The 26,741-nt window shown below is 40.5% G+C and overlaps 2 protein-coding genes across 2 annotated transcripts; one reads left to right on the forward strand and one right to left on the reverse strand.

Annotated features, from left to right (window-relative positions):
- The first annotated feature begins 8,473 nt into the window (after positions 1-8,473).
- Positions 8,474-13,227, forward strand: LOC102700221 (sulfoquinovosyl transferase SQD2-like). Its single transcript, XM_006649736.3, has 11 exons — positions 8,474-8,908; positions 9,060-9,126; positions 9,219-9,289; positions 9,646-9,763; positions 9,840-9,913; positions 10,726-10,781; positions 10,892-10,975; positions 11,052-11,139; positions 11,223-11,300; positions 12,154-12,210; positions 12,578-13,227. The coding sequence occupies exons 1-11, from the start codon at positions 8,787-8,789 to the stop codon at positions 13,014-13,016; spliced, it is 1,254 nt and encodes a 417-aa protein (XP_006649799.2). The 5' UTR covers positions 8,474-8,786; the 3' UTR covers positions 13,017-13,227.
- A 769-nt stretch (positions 13,228-13,996) lies between these two features.
- On the reverse strand, positions 13,997-16,254 carry LOC102700506 (josephin-like protein). Its single transcript, XM_006649737.3, has 2 exons — positions 15,887-16,254; positions 13,997-15,033 (listed from the first exon to the last, which is right to left on the reverse strand). Exons 1-2 carry the CDS (start codon positions 16,031-16,033, stop codon positions 14,578-14,580), a joined length of 603 nt encoding a protein of 200 aa, XP_006649800.1. The 5' UTR covers positions 16,034-16,254; the 3' UTR covers positions 13,997-14,577.
- Positions 16,255-26,741: the final 10,487 nt, after the last annotated feature.

Here is a 26,741-nt window from a genome sequence, read left to right on the forward strand (position 1 = left end):
TTTCCGAAATTTGGATAGCGGTAACTAGTTGTTAGGATTTTGAGAGTAAGGATGAAAAGTCTGCTGGAGTGCACCTCGAATTGATGGAAACTTTTCATATAAATAATTTAATTGAGATTTGGAGAGCCAAATTTTAGCCATGCTCTTGAATATGCTTCTAGCAATCCGCTGACCTATGACAATGGTGCGGTGACGTAGAAGTAGACTAGACATGGACTTTGACACATTCATATTCTTTCGCGAGCCATCATCGCCCATCCTCACCTCCTCTGATAGGGACCGCGTCACCAGTTTGTCATGGTCAATGTGTTTGCAGCCATAGAAGATGGCAACAAGGTGGATTGGGCTAAGAGAGGGCACAGTGACCCATTCATTTGCCTTCCACTAGTTGGTACTGGTATAAGTGTCAGTCCTCCCGCCGCTAGCATTGCCGCCACCGTCCTCGCTAGGATCTGTGGGTCGTCGATTCTCCTTCCTCCTTTCTTGAGATAGTGCTAGGGAGAGTAGGGCCAAGCATGTCTTCTTCATTTTGATGCCACTTTGGAACAATGATGTACAGGTTTTTTGGGGAGTTTTAGATTCTGATAAACTGCTGCTCGGTAGCCATCTTCTGAAAATCTAGAAAACTCCTAAACACAGCTTCTCCAGCTTCTGGAGCCTTAGTTCATTTTCCTGAATCTGTAACTATAGATTCTCACAAACTGTGGATCGTTTGAGGCAGCTTCTGGTAGAAGCAGCTTTTGGAAAAAGCTGCAGCTAGAAGAAGCTCCTCCAAATAGGCCTGCAGTGTCTCGCTAACTGAACATGATATGTGAGCAATGTATGTTTCTTTCTTGTTGAGAGATAGAAGACTTTTATATTTGTATGATACTCCTTCTGTTTCATAATATAAGATGTTTGACTTTTTTGCTTGTAATGTTTGACCATTTGTCTTATTCAAAAAATTATAGAAATATCATTTTTTGCTTTTGACTTACTTTATTATCAAAAGAACTTTAAGCATGACTTGTCATTTTTTATATTTATACTAAATTTTTAATATACCGAATGGTCAAACGTTGCAACAAAAAAGTCAAACATCTTATATTATGAAACGGAGGTAGTGGTTATTTAATGATATAAATGATAAAAGTAATTACTAAAAAGTTGAAAATTTCTTTTGAATGAGTAAAATGATGTATTTGTATGAAGAAAGATGTTGTAAAAAAACATACCATTGGTAATTCAGAAAACACGCGTGCAAAAGTCGAGGAAAAATATGAGAAAAAACGCAACCCAAGAAATAATTTATCTATAAAATCAAAGGTCGCGTTCAGCACGCAGCTTAGTTAACTAAGCCTCCCTCATTCTCTATGCGCACGCTTCTCTAACTGCTAAACGGTGTATTTTTTATAAAAAAATTCTATAGGAAAGTTGTTTTAATAAATTGTATTAATCTATTTTATATTTTTTAATAATTAATTAATCATGTACTAATATTAGTACGTTTTTCGTGTCAGGGCATAAGTTAACCTACTGCTGAACGCGGTCAAAGTAATATAGGATAGTGATATTTGAGAATAGGCCATCCAGGAGGATAAAAAATAGTTAAAAAAAACAAAACTCAAAGGCTGGGCAATGGTGAAACTGGGATAACATTAGTGTTCCACTAGGCCTTTGCTGCTACGCGATGCAGCAAATCTGCGAGAAATGCAACCGACCAGACAAAGTTTTCCAGCTCGGACGGCATGCGATTCTTTGATTGTGCCGGGCTGTTTGTTGGGCTGTTCATTCTTTTTCGTTAGTCTTGATTATTCAGTTGTCGTTATCAAAGTGGGAGTTGCAAAATCCATGTTTTGTCCCGTCATGTTGCTTGATACCTTCTGGAAAATTCAGGGTTTCGGGCACCCGGATTCGCACAGCTATTCGTCTCTCCCAGCGGGACATCTTTTCACCTTTTATATGAAAAAAAGCTAAACATATATTTAAAAACAAAAAATAATTAGTGAATAAAATTTTTATATATGAGTTTTTAGTATTTTAAAAGCAATGACTGAAAAATAAAATTCAGTGAAAAACTAAAGTCAACCTTAAATTTGAAGTTAAAAAGTTAAATTTGGCTTATAAGCATATGCGAAAAGACGAGGTCGTCGTTCCTCACCGTTTTACTATTGCCATGGAATTATAGTTGCATAATTCATAATCAAGGTTCTTAAAGAGCCAAAGCACACGTTTGCAAACAAAAAATTAATATGTAAAATAAAATTTATATATATGTTCTTAACAATCTAAAAGCAAATACTAGGGGAAACTACAATAGAAAACCAAAATCAACTCTAAATTTAATATTAAAAATTTAAACTTTGCCCATAAACACAAATATAAGCAAAGGCTTGGAGCGTGTGCAACCGTGCAACGAAAAAAATGGAATTAGTGCAAACGCTACACTTCGCGTTTGTTTATGCTTACAAGATAAAATTTAAATTTTCAACATTAAATTATGAGTTGATTTTAGAGGTTTTTATCGTAGCTTATTTTTCAACTATGACTTTTAGATCGCTCAGAACACGTATATAGATGTTTTATTTTATGAATTATTTTTGTTTACAAATATACTATTTGACTTTTTTTGACCCCGGGAGTTGCAAAGCACACAGGTCACCGGTCTCTTTCTTTTTTCTTCAAATCCTGAGTCCTGATTGGTAGTATACTTGTTTTCCACCCACGAAACGATGTGAAGGCGAGAGAATTGCTTCGACGACAATAGAAAGAGAAAATCAAACCAAAAGGAACAGCATCCGGCGTTAAGCAATCTTGCACGCCATTCCTGAATAAAAACTCGATCTTTTGCGTGCGGTTTATCTTGATCTCCACGAAAGCTCAAATATGCATGTCGCTGGCTTGAGGGTTTCAGAGGAGATGCTTGCTGCACCTAAACTGGAAGCACTCCGCTGGCCCCAACTGTACCATCCTGACCACGGTGTCTACAGCTTGTAGGACACAGCGCATGCAGGGGGCACGAGACTGCACGATCTACTGCTCCAGATAAAGACGACGATGATACAGATGCTCCTTTGTCGCAGGACCAACTCGCCGTCGTTTGGTCATCACCAACCAGGAGGATAGGACATCACCTCCCACATTTTTATTCTCCCGCAGGGCATGTTTAGTTACTAATTTTTTTCCCAAAAACATCACATCAAATTTTTGAATATTTAAATAAAGTATTAAATATATATAAACATTAAAATTAATTACACAGTTATGGAGGAAATAGTGAGACGAATCTTTTGAGTCTAACTAGGACGTGATTAGCCATATGTGCTACAGTAACCAACATGTGCTAATGACGGATTAATTAGACTCAAAAGATTCGTCTCGTCTCACGGTTTCCAGACGGAATCTAAAATTTATTTATAATTAGACTAAGTTTAATACTTTAAATGTGTGTTTAAAGTTTTGATGTGATGTTTTTAAAAAGTAATTTTACCAACTAAACAACCCCTCGGCACACGATGGGATCACGGCCGGCGCCGGCCTGTCGATCACTCGATCAATATTCTCGTTTTCCACTACGACGGTGACCGCCAGTGACACTAGTGGCTCTCTTCTTTTCTCTAGTGTCTAGCAGGAGGATCTCCCGATCTCCCACTCGCCCGTCACCTGATTCATAGAGCCACCCGATTGATGGAGTTGCTCTCAGCCCGTCACTCGCAGCAGTGATGCCATGGTATCACACCGGGGATTTCTGCTACTTTCGGCGGCCGAGCGGAATCGGAGCATTGACACAAAAACGTCAGAGGAGTGATTGGTTGTTTTTTCACATAAAAAATCAATATATTTATAAATATAAACTAAAAATAATTTATAAATAAAACTACTATATTTAAATTATTAGCGATCTAAAAGTCTAGGCAAAAAGTAAATTTTGATTAAAAAATATTAGAATTTATATTTTAACTTATACTTGAGGCGAAAAAGATCGGCGAGAAATTGGAAAGCGTCTGATCTACTCCGTACTCCGATATGCACAGCGCCCAAGCCTAACGCGCTTGATGCAACAATGCTGCAAGGTGTGGTCATGTGAGAAATCCATGACTCCACGTGCGTCCCAAGCCAACGGAAAAATGTTTACCGTGTGCAGATGCAGTAATAGCCGGTTATTGACGCAGAGGAATTGAGAACTTGGGAGCATGATGCACGGTGATCGTGATCGTCGTAATTTACTTATTTACAGGAGCAGGCCTTGTCATTTGTCAGCTAGCTGCTTTGGCATCTCAACGCCCATAGCATCAGCAATTAACATACCCATTTTCTAGTTCCATTTTTTTCTTTGCTGGATATGCGAGTAGATCTGGCTATTACGAGGTGAAAACATAACTATTACCGGATAACTTTGTTAATCGCCGTAGCAGCGTCAAACTCCATTTCCGAAAAGAAATTAAATAACTCCATCGTGCATCCGTACGTAGTTAAACGTCGTATATATATGTAGCCAGTAGGCGGTGGCATGTTGCCAAGATGCGACTATGGATATCATGGGGCGACGATATATTTATAAATAAAAAACAATTTATTATATATATAAAACATCTAAAAGTCAATACTAGAAAAATAAGCAATAGAAAATAAGCAACGAAGAGAAAACCCAAAATCAACTTCAAAATTAAATCTAAAAATCTAAATTTTGGCTTATAGAGATAAACATAAGTGAAAAAAAAGAGAGGATGCATGTCTAAATTTTGAACATACTCGATCGATGAATATCAGGTACGACTATATGATTTTAAGAATCCATCATTTTAGACAGTGGTGCTATGTTACCATGCGCGTGGGATATGGTACCGTCTCAATGAATAGATAGATACCCTCACTATTTAGCCTTTTTGCGAGAAAACTGAAATAATATATTTATAAACAAAAAATAGTTTATTAATACAACTTCTATATATGGGTTTTCTTGGCCATATAAAAGCAAAGCATAAAAAAAAACTACAGTGAAAAACTTCAATCGACTTTAAATTTAATGTTATCTTGTAAATATAAGCAGAAGTGAAATAATGGGGCCGAGAGAGTTTCACATCCATCATTATTTGAAAATACTGTCTATTAAAAAAGGACAGTGCGATCTGTTACTCCACTAAATAAAAGCAAGTAGGCATTAAGTACTCCACTTCTTTAACCATAAATCTTCACTGTATCTAGTTTTGGCAGGGTAAAATTAAAACTACTCCTCCTGTCTCCAAATAAACCAACTTCTCAAATTTTGTTCTAAAGTAGATTAGTCTATAACTTCTTACCTACCACCGACACACAAATTAAGAAATCTTACTTCTTCAATGCAGTTGACCTATTCAGGCCAGTCTTAATGCATAGTTTTATGGCATAGTTATTAAGACTGTAAACTAGTTAATCGAGTCAGATAAGTTTCACGAGGATGAAACTCCTCTCTCATCTCATAAAACTCATTTAATGACCCTGTCAGTCAGCAATGGCTGATGTGACACCCTATTTAATGTGTATGACATCCATGAAACATGAATTGAGACGGGCCTAAGAGCACTCCCATGCAGACCCAAGGATATTCTATATGTATTTATTGCTATGTTATGTAAGTAATTTGATGATGTGACATGTTATTTATTGAAGAGAGAAATACAAAAATAAAGAAATTGGTTTTAGATTGAGACCCAGTATCTTCACGTAAAACAAGGCTATCTATGAGAGAGACAAATGGGCTATATGATAATAAGATACAGAAATTGGATTGTGGAAAAGAGTTTCTTAACATGATATCCTAGAGTATAAAAATCAAGTTAGTTTCTAGCACCGTGAGTGTCCTAACAATACTACTTTTGAACTGCTAAGGGTATTTTAGTGCATTGACCTTTTCTTTAATTAACTGTACATTATGAATCTATGAGTGTTTTTTTCGAACAAAAGGAGTACATATGACTCGCATTAGCTCGTGAGTTATCTACGAATACGATTGATGGGTATTGATAGGTGAACAAATGACTACTATTGATGTATTGTTTTTGTGGGCAATGACAGTGAAGTTTTCCATAATATTTCGTAAGGGCACTCAAGTGCAGACCCAAAGTTAGCTTTTATCTGTATTTATTATTGTCCTACGTAAACAATTTACTGATGTGGCGGATTATTTATTAAAGAGAGAGACAAAAATAAAAAAATTGGTTCTAGATTAAGACTCAGTGTCTTCACTTAAAACAAGACTGCCTGTGAAAGACGAATGAGCCATGTGATAACAAGATATAAAAGTTGGATTGTGGAAGATAATTTTTTGACACAATGTCCCAGAGCATAGAAACCATAGTAGTTTCTAGCACCATGAGTGCCCTAATGATATTGCTTCTAATTAACACAATGTCCCAGAGCATAGAAACCATGGTAGTTTCTAGCACCACCGTGAGTGCCCTAATGATATTGCTTCTAATTATCATTATATTATGCATAATTGTCATGTTATTCCGTGTGGTTTTAATGACATGTGCTTTCATCGTCCCTTTAAAGGATAGTTAGTTATTTGAGTTCATATGGACTACCCTGACCTATTAGAGTTTTAAATTCATGGAAATCAATCACGGGAGAAGCAGAAGAAATCATCACTAATCTCTTGTGACTTGCACCGAAATTCCATACGACAATAATCGTCAGTTGGCCTAAATCTAAATGGCCTATCAAGAAACATAAAATAATTTACAGTTAAGACATTTATATCTACATCTTTAGCGATTTAAAGATGAAATGATTTACGCTATTGATATTTGATACCCTGATGATATCAACACCCTCTCGGCCTCTCCAAGTATCCTATCTGATCAGTGACAGATCCAGCCAACGAGATTAAGGGGTCTGAACAAGTTAGATAAAGTTTCAGTCCCCGTTTCTATTAATTTTTGCTATAAAATTTTAGGGAGAGTCTTCGTGGAGATTCCAATAGCTTTAATGGGGTAGCGGGGCTTGAGCCCCTGTCACCCTCATGTTAAATCTGCCCCCGTATCTGATAGCAAGTACCAAAATTCAACAAAATGGGTGGTATCGAGTAATACCGATGCTTCAGATTTGGGTAACGGGTGAAGTTTAGTGATATCTAGGTATTAATCTAATACCTAAAGATACCAATTCTTAAGCATCAAACATGGTACATTCTATGTATTGGTTCTGATACCTCGGCTTGGTCAAGTAGCTAAGAGAGGTTTTTTTTTAGAGTTAGCAAGGTATGTATGTCTGTATAGAATCATGGATGAAATAAAGGAATAGCCAATTTAGCAAGTGAGCTACCAGATGTGATACAATAGGCATCATAAGCATGGGTGTAGATAGGTGTTAGGACTAAGTACGATGGTGTCTTATTGTTGAACATCGTGCTTAAGTTCTGCACGTACCTCCCCACCCATGGAGATCAATAACACATAGGAGATCAAACACATTTGCCTTCTCCCCCTCTCTCCTCAACAATGACAATACCGACTCTTATTGATTCGGCTATCTTACTCTTTGCTAAGTTCATATTTTTTGATGTCCTGGTGATCTTGCCGATCTGCCAATGCTGCTATAGAATTGAGTAAGATGGTGAAAGATGAAGCTAGTATTAGAAGCGACAATCAAAAGATCATCCGATGTTAGGAGACAGGAGTGAGTGAGTGACAAGGGAGGCGAAGCAATGAGCTTAGAAAGAAAGACGAGAGAAAAACATTACAAATATATGAAGTGTGTATGGATGGAGATAAAAAATAAAACTAATCAAAAGCCTCTTAGACATGATACGTTGGATAAAGAAAGCCTAAAATCGAGTAAACATTTTAATTTTTAATTTTTAGTAACGGCTTACAAGGCATATTTAAACGATCTGTGTACATGTCAACAGTGTAAAAGGCTCGGAGGAAAAAAAGAAGAGGCACATATATACGGCACGAACCGAGGCCCACTGGACCGGGCACATGCGCGGCCACTGGCAGGCGGGGACTACCGCTGGCTGCGGGGCAGAGCTAGGCTGGACTGGCCGGACGGGGAATCGCGTCTCGCACCTGGCAGGCATCGGCATCGGCATCGCCCCCGCGACACTCTCACCGCCGCACCGCGAAATCTATCAGTATCAATCCCCATCCACCGTACGTGCACGCGCGGCGGTCGCGCGCGCGATGCCACGAAAGATTCGGCTGGTGGAGCACTGTAGTTGGAGACAGGCAGACCACCGGGGTCAGGCTCGGGCTCAGGCTCATCAGCCACGCCGAGCGATCCGAGCGGGCGAGCCGGAGAAGAAAAACCAAGGCCTCCCCCCTCTCGCTCTCGCTCTCGCTCTCTCCTCGTCGACCCCGTGTGCCCGTGGGTGCTGGCGCCGTGGCGGTGCTAGCGTCCCCGCCTCGGTTGATTTTCGATTTGCACGCCACCACCGCGGCGCAGGGACCAGGTTCGATATTTCGATCCCGTTCGCTCGTCTTTTTTTCTCCCCCCCCCCCACCCACCCACCACGGCATATTTTCTCTCCCCCACGGCCACTGCCGGTCAACAGCTGCACCTGGCCCCTCGCCCAGTCGCCGTCGTGCTGTCGTGGTGGTGGTGGTGGGCGGGCCGGCGCCGCGCGCGTCGCCGTGACGCTGCTTCCCCGCGCCGCTGTCTCCTCCTCTACGCCGCGTGGGCGCGAAGGCCGGGTTCGGAGGAGGAAGGATAGAGGGCACGGCACGAGTGGCAGCAGTGCAAGGGAAGGAGGTCCGGTGTATAATTCAGGCGGCGGCCGTGGTGGTGGGTTGAATCGGGGAATCGGCGACGCGCGCCGGAGGAGGATGGGGCAGGCGGGCCAGGCGGAGACAGCGCAGCCGCTGCTGCTGCAGGGAGACGAAGCAGACGGCGAGTGGAGCTCCAGGCCGCACCGCATTGCTCTCTTCGTCGAGCCGTCGCCCTTCGCGTCAGTCCTCTCCCCCACTCATTTTAGCCTTTGACCACTGAACTACTGAGAGTTGCTGGTCGGGTCCTCCTAGTTCAGATCAGATCGAAAGCGTGGTCTCGATCTATAGAAACTCGAAAGTCAATGGTTTTCCCTCGTTGCTGTTTCGCAGTTACATCTCTGGCTACAAGAATCGCTTTCAGAACTTCATCAAGCATCTGCGAGAGATGGGCGACGAGGTATATGCTGGGCTCCCGTGTGGGTAGGACGTGCATGTCTTGCTTAAAATCCTTGTTGTACCTTGGAACTGACATCTGCTCTTTCAATACAGGTATTGGTCGTGACCACGCATAAGGGAGCCCCCGAGGAGTTCCATGGAGCTAAAGTTATTGGTTCTTGGAGGTAAGCCCACACAAATTACTTTTACCTCCCGTTTAAGCATTCGGTCCACTCGAGGGACATCAAACAAGTACAAATCCAAGAGTTACTTTTCTGAAAGCACAAAACTTGCTCCCACTGCGAAATAGTGCCTTACTCGCATGCTGAAGCCAAAGGAAACAATGCAAGCGAAGTGTCATCTAGTCAACTAGCATGCTGACTTGATCATGTGCATGCTCTGAGGTGAAATTGGTGATGCTGCAAGTGTTTTGTAATATTTTGTCTGGTCAAGTCTCTATTTTGGAATGACACTAGAATTCATCTTGTGGAAATTCTTTTATATCTGCGCACACTTAATTGGCTAAATTTCTATTTCTCAGTTTTCCGTGTCCATTGTACCAAAATGTTCCACTGTCACTGGCACTGAGCCCTAGGATATTTTCCGCGGTGGCTAAATTTAAGCCAGACATAATACATGCCACTTCACCCGGAATTATGGTAATGGTTAAAAACTCAATAATATCGTTCTCATTTATTTTTAGTAGTTTCTCACCATCTTATATCGTGATTTCAGGTTTTTGGTGCTCGTTTTATTGCAAAGATGTTTTCAGTGCCAATGGTGATGTCATACCACACACATCTTCCAGCGTGAGTTTCTGTTCTTAAAATCACAAATATTTCTTCTCCAATACGAGTACGAGTCCTTTTCTAGGCATAATATTGTTAGGCACATATCTTACAACCTCTAATTACGGACCAACTGTAGCTAGCATTGTTAATGGGTCAAGATCCATAGGTCCTTTTTATAATCCTATTCAGAATTTATATATTTTTAGCTCCAAAATCTACAATCTCCATTCTAAAATATAAACATTACTAGGTTGTTTAGTATAGACTAAGAAAATAACAAAAAGATTCTTTTTTAGTCAATTTAGTTGTCTATTTTTGAATTTTGAATTGATTAAATTTATTTTATAAGCATATGGCTTTGGAATCATTGGAATGACTGAAATTATGAGAATCAGAAATGCTTATACTGCGGTACAAATTTTGAATCCTAGAAATTCTTATATTTGGGAACAAAGGGAGCATAAAATTTCTGGACACCTTTTTTAGATACAACCTTTTTGTAGGCCAAAAAGTTAGGCTCATTACTGCCCCTAGTCATAGCACTGTAGTGCAAGAACGTTGGTACTCGAGTGATTTTACAAGAACATTTATTCTTGAAATTTGAAGACAAGAAACACATATATCATATGGCCCTGCAATTGGACGATAAGAACGTTAGTCAGAGTCTCTCCTACATACATATGCATGGAACTCAATAAACATAGTACTGTCTTTGCCAATGTTGATCAAAGTATCCAACTGAGGCATATCATTAGATCACTAATTCTTTTTGTTGCAAATTCTAGTATTTGACGTCAACTATTGAGTTGATTTCTTGTTTTGACTTTCAGGTATATACCGAGATACAATTTAAATTGGTTACTTGGACCCACGTGGAGTCTTATAAGTAAAAACTAATACCATCACTCATTTCTTTTTTTAAAATAAAAATAAATTAAAAGCAAAAAAAATTATTTTTCATTAAATTTGTGATGACATTCTTATTTTGTTTTGAAGGATGTCTTCACAGGTCTGCGGATCTTACACTAGTCCCTTCAGTAGCCATTGCCGAGGATTTTGAAACTGCTAAAGTGGTATCAGGTTAAAAAATTAGAATAAATCTATATTGCTGCATTTCGTCTCACTTTTATCGTAATTTGTCCCCTTATCCTTACAGCCAGTAGGGTTCGACTTTGGAATAAGGGGGTTGATTCCGAAAGTTTTCACCCGAAATTTCGGAGACATGAAATGCGCATTAAATTGAGGTTTGACCTATTTATTCAATATTAGTTGGGAATATTTGAGAAAATCATGCATAGGCTAACTTATTTTCCTTCTCTGTTGTTAGTGCCGGTGAACCAGAAAAACCACTCATAATACATGTCGGCCGTTTTGGGCGTGAGAAGAATTTGGATTTTTTGAAAAGGTAGGCTTTGGCTTGCACATGTCACTATTTTTAAGTATAAAATCAACTCTAAATGCATTTTAAACAATTTAGAAGGGAAAAGGATAGAGAAAAGGGAGACCTCCTCTAACAGTGGATTATTTCATAGCATTCATATGAAGTAGTTTGTGTTGGTATTAATTATCTTGTAAAGTATGTTAGAAGCAAAGGGAAAAATAAACTAGATTTATTTGTTTAGTGTTTTGTGAAGAGGAAAGCTTGTGGTGCACTCTATTGTGTTTTACAAGTTGGTTGTCATTCACTTGGATGCAAGGCAGTACATCAGCCTTTCACTCACTGACCACACACGAATGGGACTGTATATATATATAGGCTACACAACCGACATAGCAAGAAGTCTCAAGAAAATACTACTACCTCCTGGCTAGCCATGATTACTACTATTACTAGCTTCTAGTAGACTTAAGAGGCCATGGTCTAGTTTAGTCTAGAATTTTTAATCCTACACAGATGCTACTACTTTGACTACTGATTCAAGAGAACCTACACTTGTACCTGAGCTATCTATAAGCTACAAGAAATTAATTAACTCAAACAGTTTGCATCCAAATAATCAATTAGGAACTGCGTTATGCTGCTTATGGACGTGAAACTGGTGTGGCATATTGTTTTCTTGAGCATGATCATTTTCGTTAGTCTTACCCTTTTAGCTTGAAGCATACTCATAATATGACTTATGTGGGCCTGCTTACGACTTTAACCAAGCAACCATTTCAAGTTCATCACATGTATGATAGATATCTTATGCTGCATGTTCACTACATGGTTGTTCTTTTGACGTGCCATCAGCACTTTTATTTTGTTGACAATACAGGGTTATGGAAAGGCTCCCGGGAGTAAGAATTGCTTTTGTTGGTGACGGACCATACAGGTGCATTCTTCAATATTAAATATTTGTCATTGTCGACAAGACACATTTAATAACATATATATTGAGATGACGCTGTTTGAAGCACTTAAGTTTTATCTTTTGCATATGCTTGCTATTATATATACACTCACAATTACCAACTTAAAAATGGATAAGTTTGTGTTTACTATTGGATGAATTCTGGAAACTTGATAAGGAAAACCTGTTTACAAGTGTAGCATTATCCGTTTATTTTGATATTGTGTGCACTGTTTCAGTTAGCAAATGAGAACTGTAGGTGCCTGTCCATCTCTTTGATCCATATAGTAGTTTTAGTTTCATCTTGAACTTTGGAAAAAACTTAATACATTTTATTTAATCCTGGCAGGACTGAGCTGGAAAGAATGTTCACTGGCATGCCTGCAGTATTCACTGGAATGCTCCAAGGTGAGGAGCTCTCGCAAGCATATGCCAGTGGTGATTTATTTGCAATGCCGTCAGAATCTGAGACACTTGGGCAAGTAGTGCTGGAGTCCATGGCTTCTGGAGTCCCAGTTGTTGCTGCTCGTGCTGGAGGTATACCAGATATAATACCCAAGGACAAGGAGGGTAAGACCAGTTTCTTGTTTACACCAGGGGATCTTGACGAGTGTGTGAGAAAGATCGAACAGCTCCTTTCATCAAAGGATCTCATAGAATCCATTGGAAGAGCTGCCAGGGAGGAGATGGAGAAGTGTGACTGGAGAGCAGCCTCGAAGAAAATACGCAATGAGCACTACAGTACTGCAACCATTTACTGGAGGAAGAAGATGGGCAGAACTAACTAGTTTCACTTATTGATTCATGAATTCGTTCACCTTCCTCTCCACCTAGTTACTGTTGATAACCAAAAGAGTTTGTACATTGTGTACCCGATAGCCTGCGAGTTTGTGCGGCTAGCTGCATTCAAATGCCCATAGTAATGGGATGACCATTGACGAAAAGCTTGTATGCAAGTCATGTACATTAGACAGCTCTTTGAGATTGGCTATTACCATCTTAGTGCTAACTGCTAACTCAAAAGGGTGATGCAAAGCTAGAATACTGAAGGTATTGCCTGCTGTTTCCAGAATGAAAGCTGAATTGTGTACTGTATATGTGAGTTGCTACGGCTAACTTTCTGATAATTTGCTTCTTTGCGCAATTCCATAGCTGAAAAATACCTGATCCGAGGTAAAAATATCGATATTACATCATTCTTCTTTCCACTGAGAGTTCGAGCATTTCTAAGATGGGACGGCAGTTAGGCTGCATGCCCAAACACTTAACAGCACACATGGCTGTCGATCATGGTACTTGTGTATACAGCAATAGAACCACAAGGAAAAAAAGCTGCAATAACCAAATCCCAATAACGTTAAATCCCAAGAAGGCTGCAGAGCTCACAGTATTACAAGAGACTACCTCTGTCCCGTCAGATTGTCTCATAATATAAGGGGTATTTAGATCGAGAAATTTTTTTGAAAAAAATGTCACGTCAAATATTTGACCGGATGTCGAAAAAGATTTTCGGACACGAATGAAAAAACAAATTTCATGGCTAGCCTGGAAACGCGAGACGAATCTTTTGAGCATAATTAATCCGTCATTAGCACATGTTGGTTACTGTAGCACTTATGGCTAATCATAGACTAATTAGACTCAAAAGATTTGTCTCAAGATTTCTTCCGTAACTGTGCAATTAGTTTTTTGGTTCATCTATATTTAATATTTTATTTAGGTGTCCAAAAATTCGATGTGACGTTTTTGAAAAAAAATTTGGGAACTAAACAGGGCCTAAGAATTTTGTCAATATAGTATCCCATACTATGAGATTTTGGCTATACATTTAAATACTACCTCTTTCACCGGAGGTAGTAAACTGAAAATTGTACGAGCGCGCCAAAATGCCGACCTAATCTGATTTCTACAGGACACATCCAACTACCGCAGCAAATCACTCTATCAAATCAAGCATCAACACAATGCCTTCCGCCAAGAAAACGGGTAATTTCCATGCAAACAGCACATGTTCTCGTTGACAATTAAGAACACAGCATAACTCCCTCTGCGAAGAACGCAAAACTGACAGTTTATTAGCAAGCACATTTTCTGTCTCTAAATAATTTGGTTGGCATTTTGCTCACATGATATGATGATAACCGATCTACAGAAGGGTCATGAACCGTGAAGAAATGGAACAGGGCTTGCCCTTTTGATCTGGACAGCGACAGTTCACAGTAGCAGAAACTCATCAGCTGTCCATTACGCTTAGCAATGAAGTCGCAACTTCACCACGATATCAGTCTTTAAGTACTGGTAACAACTGCAAGCCAGAGAAGAGAAGCTATTGCTGTAGAAGCAGTGCAGTTATTCATCTCGCAGCACAATCATGACTTCTCCACCTTGACTGAGAATGCTGTCTAGAAATGCAATTAGTTCTCCTTTGTCCTGAAATTCCTTGGGTGCGGAAAAATCACTGTCCAAATTAAACCAAGTACCGTTGATGCTTCTAATTGCCAACCAATGCCTTCCAGTCCAAAGCCCTCTCAACCTCCTGACGGGAACATTGATCATCAGACCAACCAATGCTTCTGCATCCAGATCGATTGAAGACGCCCCCTTCCGATGATCATGCCAGACTACCTTCTTCTTTCTAGATTCCAATGCTGTGATAAGTACATTTACATCATAGTTCCCAGTGAATACATTGTGATGGGGCTTAAAAATCATTGAAAGAGGAGTCCATTGCACTTTATTTGGATCCACACGAACAAGATTTTCAGCAATGCCATCCAACTCAGCTCGGGTGAAAGATTCCTTTGCCTGAACCATATAAAGCATAGGCAGTTAGAAAATAGGTACACCCAAATTACCAAGATACTCCGTAGTGTAGAATCAAGCAAATGGACCATGCTGCTTCTAGTAAGAATGTAAGATCATGCTCCCTTTTCTAATCAGTTATAAACAAACAAACGGTTCAGCAGGTAGGAACTGAGAAATACTTGCATATAATGTTCCTCCTCTCACTTAAGGTCCTTAGAAATTACAAGTACAAATTAGCTTCTCAAATTCAGACAAACATCAATTTCACACAGCGTGAAGAAAACAACAGGACATAAAGATTTATCTCTAGTTATCTGCTGAGCTATCAGCTAAAAATTTCATGATTCATGAGCACATCTAGTCAGCTTTCATATGGTAAGGTGGAACAGAAGCGTGCTAAATAAATATGAAATAAACATAAATGTGGTGTACAGTACATGAATTCATGAAAAACATTGCTCAGTCTGCAAAATAAGTCTAACAAATAACACTGCTTTAGTATGCTGTAGCTTTCAGATGATAAGGATCACTCTTCCCGTTTTTCCTTTTCCAAGATATTGTGATATGTCACCAGCACACAAGTTGTGATAAGGTCGATTCACATCGAAAAAATGCGCATCATGGCCGACGGAATGGAACACAACGCGCAAGTGCTCAACCGCTAACAATATCGATTAGTGACATAAGCCAAACAAAATAACGAAATCACATGAACGGGAATCGAAATTATCCATTCTCTCGTGATGAAGAAGAAGGTAGAGACGGTAGCACAGCGTTTGCTAGAACCCAACACGGGTAGCAGTATAGCGGTAGAGGGGGCGGACGGGAGAGACCGAGAGGGATGAGCAGCTACCTGCATAAGGTTGTTGAGGGCGTGGAGAAGACAGAACTGCAGCCGCTGCCTTTCGTGATACACCTTGCTCCCGCCGCCACCGCTGCCTACCCTCGCACTGGATCCCTCCTCGTCTTGGTCTGCCTCTGATTTGGCTCCCGGTTGCATGATGAGACGGTGTAGGAAGGAGAAGAGAGGGTTTGGGTTCGAAGGAATGATCACAGCAGATCCCTCCCCTTTCTTCTCGCCGCTCTCCCAACTCGTCGTCGTCGCCGGCTCGCCGCCGCCGCGTCGATACCCCGGCAGGAACCTCTGGTCGTCCTCCCTTCTTTACCAACGAAACAGCAAACGGGAGATTCGCCGAGTCCCGAAGTCAAGAGTCCGGACCCGTCGGCTCCATCGTTTCGCTTGTTATAAGAAAATGCCAAACAGTGTTTCTTAAACGAAAATAATTGCGAGTAAAATTTTATATATGTGTTTATAGTAATTTAAAAATAAAAGTTGTAAAATAAACTATAATTAAAAAAACACAAAGGCCATGTTTAGATTTTTGATAAAAGTTTTACTATTTTGAAGCATTTTTTTGGTAAAATGGATCTAAACAATGTGGTAAGAAAATGATAATTTTGCATTTGTCATTTGACGGTCTGGACTAGCAAATTTCATCTAAAAGTGCATAGGGACGCGAACCATCTCTCACTCTTGCAGAAAAAATAATAATTTTTACATGCTTCTAAACACCAACCTGTAAAGATGCAACATCGAAACTTTTGCCACCTAAACTTTTGTTATTTGTCATTTATCATTCTAAATGCCTCTAAATAGAGCCAAAATCAAGTACAGAATTAAGTTTTAAAATTTAAATTTTGATTTAAAATCAGTTACAACTACGAAACGATGACAGTCGCCTCCTGCGGTCGTATAGTCCTATTTTGCAAATACAATTTTGGATATAATTTTCTCTCCTTGTTTTCTCACACTCTATTTGCTACTGAAAATTTAAGTTATACCACCACAGAAATTAGGGGGAAAAAGCAGGATATGCAAAGAGTGAATTACAGTCTGTGACACCTTTTACTGTTGATGTTTTACTCTGAATCATCTTTAAACATTTTCTTTATCTTATCTTACACTAAAAAAGTTATTATAACAGGATCATCCTCAACAACTTCATTACATCAATGACCTCCCATGCTACAGTATAAAAGACGAACTTCCCTATCTATGTGCACTCAATAACAAAAACATAGTAGACATGATTAGAAAAAAGAGCTGAATTAGTCCAAACTATACAACTAGCAAATTTACCTGATTTAAAGTTAAAATATTAATTTAAGAATGATATAAAGCAAAACCTTAGTAAGAAAGGAGCCACAAACTGCAATTTTCGCACAATAAAGAACTATAACACTCTAACCCTACTTTCAAGGTGGTAAACTATTTACATTAAAATTTTCGCTTTCTAAACAATCTTAGTTTTAGGGCGTGTTCTAATAGGTGACCAATTTTAATTGATTAGGAGCACATAAAACAAAAGCCCGAGTAGCACATGATTAATATATTATTAATTATTATAAATTTGGAAATAGATTCATTTGATTTCTTAAGCAACTCCAACACAAAAGAAATTCATACGAAATGCTAAAATTCTAGTCGATTTCGACATATTTTAATCTAGATATTAAAAAACAAAAAAGAGAGCCTGAACCACATGATTGATCTAGTACCAATGATAAACGTGTATATGTTGGAAGTATTTAAAAATATATTTAGCATAAGATTTACAAAATACACACTCTGAGGACGTAGAGAAACCTCCTTGAAGTACCCCGCTCCCGCAGTCCCGCTGCCCCTGCTGCTACCGTCGTTGATGTTCAGGAAGCAGTGGATTGTGCTCACGCACGTGAACGCTTTTACCAAAAACCTAAGAATCCGCCTAACCGTACAGGTGCTCAGGAGAGTGGGTTTTCGAAGGCCTGCTCATGCTTCCAACTCCAAGCAAACCGAACCATGCATAGGAGGCTTAACCAATTCGTTCGAATGTCGAATGAATATGATCACCATTAACATGAATTCATCGGTGCATATCACAAACCGGAACTAAACTGAGCACTGGCATGGCTTTTCCTATGTTCCCTTTAACCTTTCAATACATGCTCATCATGACATCATATTTAAGTAAAGTCAATTCCTAGTTAATATCTCATATGAGATTGTTCCATCTAGCATTGAGTATGGTTCTGGAATTTAATACGATTAATTTCGGCTAGGCCTATTTAATTTCAATAAGAAACATAATGTTTAGTCGTTCGAAAAATATGCCAATGAAAACTAAGGGTTACCAAGCTAATTAAGTTGTTTAGAATTGGCTGTTAGAAATACATTTACAATAAAAGAACTCTTTGTTTTTTTTAACTATTCCGTCAACCTCATATTCTCACTTTAGTGCCAAAAAAAATCTCTTTGTTCTCAAGTATTTCTTCCAACCAGAAATAACTCAAATTATAAGTTCAATACTGATAAATCCTTATTTCCTCAAATCGTAAGAGCAAGTTTAATAATAGTTTATAAGTTAACTCTTACCTCCGTTCCATAATGTAAGATGTTTGACTTTTTTGGTTGCAACATTTGACCATTCGTCTTACTCAAAAATTTAGTACAAATATAAAAAAATGACAAATCGTGCTTAAAGTTCTTTTAATAATAAAGTAAGTCACAAGCAAAATAAATGATATTTCTTTTTGAATAAGACAAATGGTCAAACATTGCAAATAAAAAAAATCAAATATCTTATATTACGAAACAGAGTGAGTATAAGCTAATGCGGAGAAGAGAGTGAATAAAAATAATTAAGCGGGGTTGACTTTTATACTAGAGCTAGATATACACATACCAAAAAAATACATTAAATGTGCATGTGATTGAAAGAGATAGGAGATAAAAAATTGAGCCAACTTTATAGTCAATATACTATATGTGTTGACTTTAATGTAAGTTTATAGCTACTAATTTGTCTATATTATTAAACTTGCTCACGATAAAATGCTACTTCCTCTGTTTCATAATGTAAGATGTTTGTCTTTTTTTACTTCAAACATTTGATCATTCGTCTTATTCCAAAAATTATAGAAATATCATTTATTTTATCAAAATAACTTTAAGCACGACTTCTCTTTTTTATATTTATACTCAATTTTGAGTAAGACGAATGGTCAAACGTTGTAATAAAAAAGTCAAATATTTTACATTATGAAACGAAGGTATTACTTTAGACCCAACCTACTCATTGAAACTTGTGCCGTTGGAAATTTTGTGCTTTTGCTGTCATTATTCATATAATAGAAGGTTATAAACCAAATACGAACACAGATGGAAGAGACAAAATAAAAAATGAGTGTTGGCTCTCACGAAGAGCTAGCTCTACGCATGCTGTAACATGGTATAAATAACTTCATTTTAATATGGAGGATCAGTACCCTCCATTAGTATTGTTCTTAGAGTAATCCTTATGCAAGTAAGACATCACTCATATAATATAAATACTACTGATCCATATTTAAATTTAATGTTACTTATCTTTCATTATATATTGGGCGTTGTGTAGAAACCGAATCTCACGTAAGATATGGTTTTCTTCTCTTTCTCCATTAACTCACCTACCACAATATCTTTTATTCTATGTGACAACTTATATAATTATATAAAAATCATCCTAGTTATTACATTGTCATTACATTATAAATGCTCTTACATATCGTCGACTCGTAAATTAAGAAAATCTATCCTTTCAATGTCCCATACCTACCCACCATTTAATAGTACTCCATTCGGTTTTATAGTACTTTTCGTTGTTGAACAATGACATACCCTTCAAAACCAAGTTTTACCACGGCTTTTGTTATAACATATCAAGACGTATATTACTTTTTCTAAAGTACGATCCAAAATAAAACTGAGGTTCTAGCAAACATCTCTTGAGGCCATATAAATTCTACAAAAATTTTATTAAAAAGTACAACTTTTTTGTGAGAATGGAAGGCCACCACGTCTAAGCCTCCCATAATTTTATTTTTTTACTGCTTAGTCAAAATTTGAATTTTAAAACTTAATTGTGAAGTTAATTTTATGTTTTTTTATCTTAGGCCCTCATCATTTGATTTTTTTTCCTTGAAAAAGTCAAACAACATATTTGCAAATAAGAAATAATTTATGAATAAAACTACGATGAAAACTCTAAAATTAACTCCAAATTTAAGGTTGAAAATTCAAATTTTGGTTTATAAGCATAACTTGAAGAAAAAAGACGAGGCTTTAATTTATTTTGCAACATATATTTTTAAATAGCTATGGAAACATATATAAAAATTTGTTTGAATGGAATCCTATGTTGAAATTCTAGTCATTTTTTGGAATATTTTAATTCATGTATTGAAAGAAGTAAGCATGAGTGATGTTGTGGTAGCGCTAAACATGTACATGCTACCAGAAATGAAATCATATGAAAACATGTTTAGCACAAAGTTTAATGTTTAATAAGGCATACCCATTCACGCGAAAGTGTTTCTCAAAACTTTATCGTCTGGTTTATTATAGCGAATTCAATTTGGAGTCAAACATAGTTAATTTCTCTTGTTCGTTGCATAAAATTTAGATTTGGAGTCAAATAGTAGTTAATTTCTCTTGTCCGTTGCACAAAATTTAGATTTGGAGTCAAATTGATTTAATTCCTCCTCTTTTCCGTTGCAAAAAACTTCCATAGTCCGGTTTAGTTATAAAGGGTTATCTTTTCGCTTTTTTTTTAAAAAAACCAAGCAACATATTTGCAAACGAAAAATAATTTACAAATAAAACTTTTACACGTGTTCATAGCGATCTAAGAACCAAGACTGAACAATAAACTATGATAAAAAATATCAAAATAAACTTTAAATTTAGGGTTTTAAAAAATAAATTTTGACTTATAAGCATAACCAAAAGACAACAGATGCGGTTGATAGCGTATTCAATTAGGAGTCAAAAGAGAGTTGATTCATATTTTTCCTTGCACAAAATTTTCGGATGAAGACGTGTACCCGGCCTTTCATCTATCCCCTTCAACTTCTTGACAGGTATTCATTATCACAATCTATTTAAATTGAGTGAATTCTTTCTTAATATCCCATATACGATTAATTCCACCAAGTATTAATTGTGTATCCAAAATTTAATAGAGTTAACTTAGGGCATGTACAACGGGGGCGTTGGAGATGGCATTTTTATAAGAAAAACCCTGTTTTGTTGTCACGCCCAGAAATTTACACCAAATTTCTGAACAATAGCATGTATTAAATCTCGGTCCAGGAATCAGTCCGAGTACACACTATGACAAATTAATACACAGTTCCACGACTTAAAAACAAATGAAAACAATTGTGTATCGAAATGCAGCGGAAAAGGAAAACAAAGCTAAAACCATCTAATCTTTAGCTTCAGCTGACGATGACGGCTCCACACCACGGGCATTCTTGACGACGGACTGAACCTTACTTCAACCTTCGGAACAACCTTCTTCTGACACAGGCTCTGGCACTTGCTCTGGTGGGGAAAAATTAAGCAAGGCTGAGTACAAACCACTGTACTTAACAAGTAACAACCAAAAGAGGAAGAATAATGAATGCAACAGGGTATCAAGGATAGGCTAAGGTTAAATTGCTCAAAGTTGCAGTAATTTAGCAAAACAGTAAATAAAATAGACTGAAATAAAAGTAAAATAACATTTAAAATAAACATCCACTGTCCAACGTTACACCACGTTGCAACAGGCCCAAACCGTTGTCCAGCGTTACACCACACTGCAACAGGGTCAACCCTCTGTCCAACGTTAAACCACGTTGCGACAGATCCAAACCACTGTCAACATTACACCACGTTGCGCAGGGTCAAACCAGTTCCAAGATTAATCCAATTATAAAAGGTTCAACTAATCCTAGTGAATCTGTCAGTTCGCCCAATAACCGCGGGCACGACTATTCGAATAGTTTTACTCTGCAGAGGTGTACAACTTTACCCACAAGACATGGCTCACAAGCATGTTACCATGCCCCAACGTATCACCACGATACCTCAGTACAGAAACTATGATAAGACCTTTCACCTAACCCTCCCTAGACAATCGCATCGCACTTCAGGTTTCACCCCCTCTTTTACACCAAGTCGGGCAGTCCCCTCTTGTGCCTTGGTGAATCCGGAAGCAGCAGAGGCTTTTGTTACACCACGATTGCCCGTCCATACTCCATCACGCTCACCCTTGCCTTGGTATATCGAATAGGGACAAGCTAGATTACGAGTCTCACGTTGCTCATTATGGCTTGTGGTTAGTACGTGTAAGACTTTCAGGGTTTCCTGAGAACCGGTCCTTAATTGCCATGGGCACGACTTTCAAAACCACGCACCCACAGCCTACCATAAGCAATATTTTAGTTTTATTAATTCTCAACGGGATATTAATAATGATTACAACCATTAAAGATCTATCAAAGTGTAATAGTAATTAAATAATAATTGGTGAGCTAGTTGAACTAAGCATGACTAAGCGTTTCCTAACCCTATTTCTAGTCAAATTAACCTGGGATGATAATAATAATGAATGGGAATCAACGGATATAAAGGTAATAGAAAGGAACTATTTTTAATGGATTCTTGGCATTTTTCTGGATTTAATGAAACTTGAATGGACCTAAACGAAGACTAGATGAATTAACTGTGAATTTTAGAACATTAACTGTGTTTTTAAACTAAACAGGAAACCTTAATGATTTATTGCACAATTAATCGGAGGCATGACGTCAGCACCGAGAAGAGAGGAAAGCTGACAGGTGGGGGCCACCTGTCGGTGGGAGAAGGGGAGGATGAGGGTTGACAGGTGGGCCCGAGAGGGGGAGAGAGAGGAGAGAGGGGACCAGCCGGCTGACGGGTGGGCCTCGGCTGGCAGAGAGAGAAAACAGAGAGGGAAAGGGGACGGCGCACTCGGCTTCGGCTGGAGCGGAGGAGGGAGAGGGCAGCTGAGCGGCGGCGGTCGGCAACCAGCGATGGCGGCGGGGTCCGGTGACCAGTGGTGGCGGATGCCCGGCGACGGCCGGCGACTGGTGGCGGCGGAGGTGAGCGGAGCGGCCAAGCGGCGGCGACAGAGGAGAGGAGAGGTGGCAGCCTTGACGGCGGCGCGGGGGCAGCGACGGCCGGCGACGGCTCGACAGTAGAGCGGTGGTTGGTGGTCGGCGGAGGCGAAGGTGGTGGCGGGCGGAGGGGTGGCGACGAGCGATGAGATCGGGTGGCGGTGTCAAGTACCGGCTTGTGGCCGCACGAGGTGAGGAAGGGGAGAGCCGACGAGAGGGCATTGCCCGATGGCGGCGGCGACGGCGCACAGCGACAGCTGAGAAGAGAAAAGGAATCCGACGGGGAGAGGACGGAGGAGCGGTGCGCGACGACGGCTTGGCGTTGTGGCGCGTGCACGGGGAGGCAGAGGAGGATGGAGGGAGGGGAAACCGTGGCGACGGCAGCCGGGGATTGGCGGCGGTGTCAGCGCGACGACGGCTTGGCGTCGCGCGGCGTGGTGGCAACGACCGAGGAGGCCCGCTGCAGCGATGATGAGGCGAGGGAGACGACGCCAGGATGGCACGTCGGCGGCGAACAGTGACGCACGCGCATGGCGGTGGCACATGGGCCGGCGGCGGCTACCGAAGGGAAGAAAAAGGAGGGAGAGGGGAAGAGGATGCTCACCGGTGGCGCGAAGGGCGGCAGCGAGTCGGCGTCGAGTCGTCGTCGAGCGGGAATGGGTGATGACGTGGCTCCGCGACGGCGACCGGAGGTGAGGCGCGAGCTCGACTGGTGGCGGGAAGGCAATGGGCGCAGCGACGGCTCGGGGACAGGGACTGACGATGAGCGGCGCACGGCCGAAGGCCAGCGGCGCAAGACCGCGCATGGCCGAGCGGGCGTGCGGCACGACGGCTAGCGAGCGAGCAGGGCGTGAGGGCCGGGGAAGCACCGGCGTCGACGGCGGCGCATCGGCGACGGCGAGGCGGAGGAGACGGCGTTGGAACGGCGAGTCGACGGTGACCGATGGCTCATGAGCGCGGCGGCGGCACATGGGCTGGTGGCGGTGACCGAATGGCAAAAAGAGAGGAAGGAAGAGAGAGGTGCTCACCGACGACGGGAAAAGCGGTGGCCGGTCGGTGAGGTGACGGGACACGTAGCGACGCGGCTACTAGGCGAGGGGCGGCGTGGGCGGCGAGGTGTGGCAGCGCCGCAGCGTGATGGCGCCAGCGAGGTGGCAGGTAGAGGAGGCTGGGCGGACGCAGCGCGGCGGCGCAAGCGCGAGGGCGACGTGGCGAGGCAGCGGCCGACGGCAGCCACGGCGAGGCAACGGCTAGTGGCTTGGCGCGGCGTCTCGACACTAGGGAGAGGCGGGCGCCGGAGGATGAAGACGCCTCCGAAGACGGCGGGGTCGCGTCGGCTACGGCGAGGCGGGGGTGACGGCCGGCCAAGGGGCGACAACAATGGCCGGAGCGCGCGAGAGCACGGCGGCGACAGTGGCTTGGTGTGGGCGGCTGGAGGGAGACGACGGGGCTGACAGGTGGGGTCCACCTGTCGGCGACCCTGGGGAAAGGGGGAGGTGATCCGGACCTCGGGTGCAGGCAGCCGTGGGCTGGCCCAGCGGGAGAGGGAGAAAAGAGGGGGAGATCGAGCGGGCTGAAATGGGCCGGCCCGGCGGGAGAGGAGGAGGAGGCTGAAGGGAGAGTGAGGGAGGGAGATGGGCTGGTAGGCCGGCGTGGAGGGAAGGAAAGGAGGAGATGGGCCGAGGGAGGTGATGCGGACTTTGAGCGCCGGTTGGGACACGACTCGGGAAATTGCAGACAGTACACGCATTCACACGACAGAACCAAATCATACACGAATTAGAGATTCGTACGACAAATTAGATTCGATACGTGAAACCGTGAACTGTTAGCGGAACAACGGCAGGAGTTAACGACCCGTTAAATTGAGATTTAACGACTCGCTAAACTAGAATTAGATGACTTTAACGTTAAACCAATCTATGTGTACGAAATTGAATTTCATACTGTAGATCAATCTCGCGTTAGCTAATTAGATTAGAAAATCCAAGCAATTACACGATAGATCAACGATAGATTGATTTGCATGAATAAAACGTATGCAAACCTGAGGTTTGGTGGAGAGATCAGCGACGGATTGCGGTTATTCCTCGCTGTTTGGCTAGAAAACCTAAACAATTAAACGGTAGATTAATTTAGATTGATTCGCAAGAATAAAATATATGCGAACCTGAAATTTGGTGGAGAGAGACCAGCCGACGACGTGCTGCGAACAAGGATGCAGCAGGGCTGCTAGTGGCTTGCTACGCAGCTGCTAGATAGGGGGCGGTACAGCTATAGCAGAGACGGAAGAGACAACTGGAGGTGCACAGGGAGGGAGACGGGGAAAAGAGACAAGGGTGTATGGGGGTACTTATAGGGGAAAACTAGAGATAGATCTTGTTACCCATCTCCTATTAAAAAGGAGTAGATAAGGTTTCAAAGGGATAAGAATTAGAGTTCCAATTAATTGGAATTGATTTTACCGTGAGAGAGGAGGTGGTGGGCTGCTCACGGCCAGGAGAGGAGGAGGAGATCTGCACACGGGGGAGAGGCAGAGGAGCTCGGCCAGGAAGGAAAAAAAAAGAGAAGAGGAAAAGAAAAGGGAAAAAGGGAAAAGGGAAAAAGAAGAAAAAGGAAGGAGGGGAAAAAAAGAAATTGCCTCTAATTTTGCCGATTTTTATTAAGTTTATTTAAGCAAATTTTATTCTCTGAAATTCAAATATAAGTCCTGTTAATAATTTAAAATACTTTCGTGACACTTTAGAATATTCCGAAAATGTTCCAATTAAATTAAATTAATTTATACACTGAGTTTTCTCCTGAACTTTAATTAACAAATTATTTTTAATGCATTATTTTATTGAGTTTTAGCTAGGGTAAAACTCAGGGCGTGACATTTGTCCAATAGACGATGGTGTCGTCTCCTTATCAGCCGACAGCAGCAACTCATGCTCCATAAAAGAATAAATGACAATGAATTTTTAATATTTTATTTATATTTTATCTTAATTACATAAAAACATTAAATAACTTATAGACAATAAAATAGACTCTAGATTATATGATCTGTCTTTTTAACTGTCTATATAATGTCTATATGATAGATTCGAGATGTTCTGAGATAACCACCGTATGTGGGTTGAACATGCCCTGGTCTAAGCCTATTTAATTCCAACAGCTTAAAATAAGACTAAAAAAATTGTCCGACATCATGAGTTACAATTGTACTAATCATGACTCATGAGTTCTTTCCGAAGGTACTCCCTTTGTCCCCAAAAAGTGACCATCCGTCTTATTTGAAAAGTTTTTAGAAAATTAGAAAAAAATTAGTCACACGTAAAGTACTATTCATGATTTATCATCTAATAAAAACAAAAATATCAATCGTAAAAAAATTTAAATAAGACGAAGAGTTAAAAATTATAGATAAAAAGTAAAAAATTAATTTATTTTGGGACGGATGGATGGAGTAGACCACAGTGGGACAGTGAAACAGTTGGACGGCAAGAAGATGAGAACGATGTTCGATCCGACAGGAAATCAAGGGCAGCACCGCAGCAGCATATTCCAACTTCCAGGAACTCAACCCGTACAGCACGAGGAAACCATGCTTCCAGTAAATCCACAGTACTATCGATGACTATTCTCAATTTAGCTATATTTATAAATTTCTGGGCCGATTATTTTATTTACAAATTTTATAAATTTATTTTAAAAAAGTTATGTATAAAGTACTATTTATT

The sequence above is a fragment of the Oryza brachyantha genome, chromosome 3, assembly GCF_000231095.2.
Source record: "Oryza brachyantha chromosome 3, ObraRS2, whole genome shotgun sequence".
Classification (NCBI taxonomy): domain Eukaryota; kingdom Viridiplantae; phylum Streptophyta; class Magnoliopsida; order Poales; family Poaceae; genus Oryza; species Oryza brachyantha.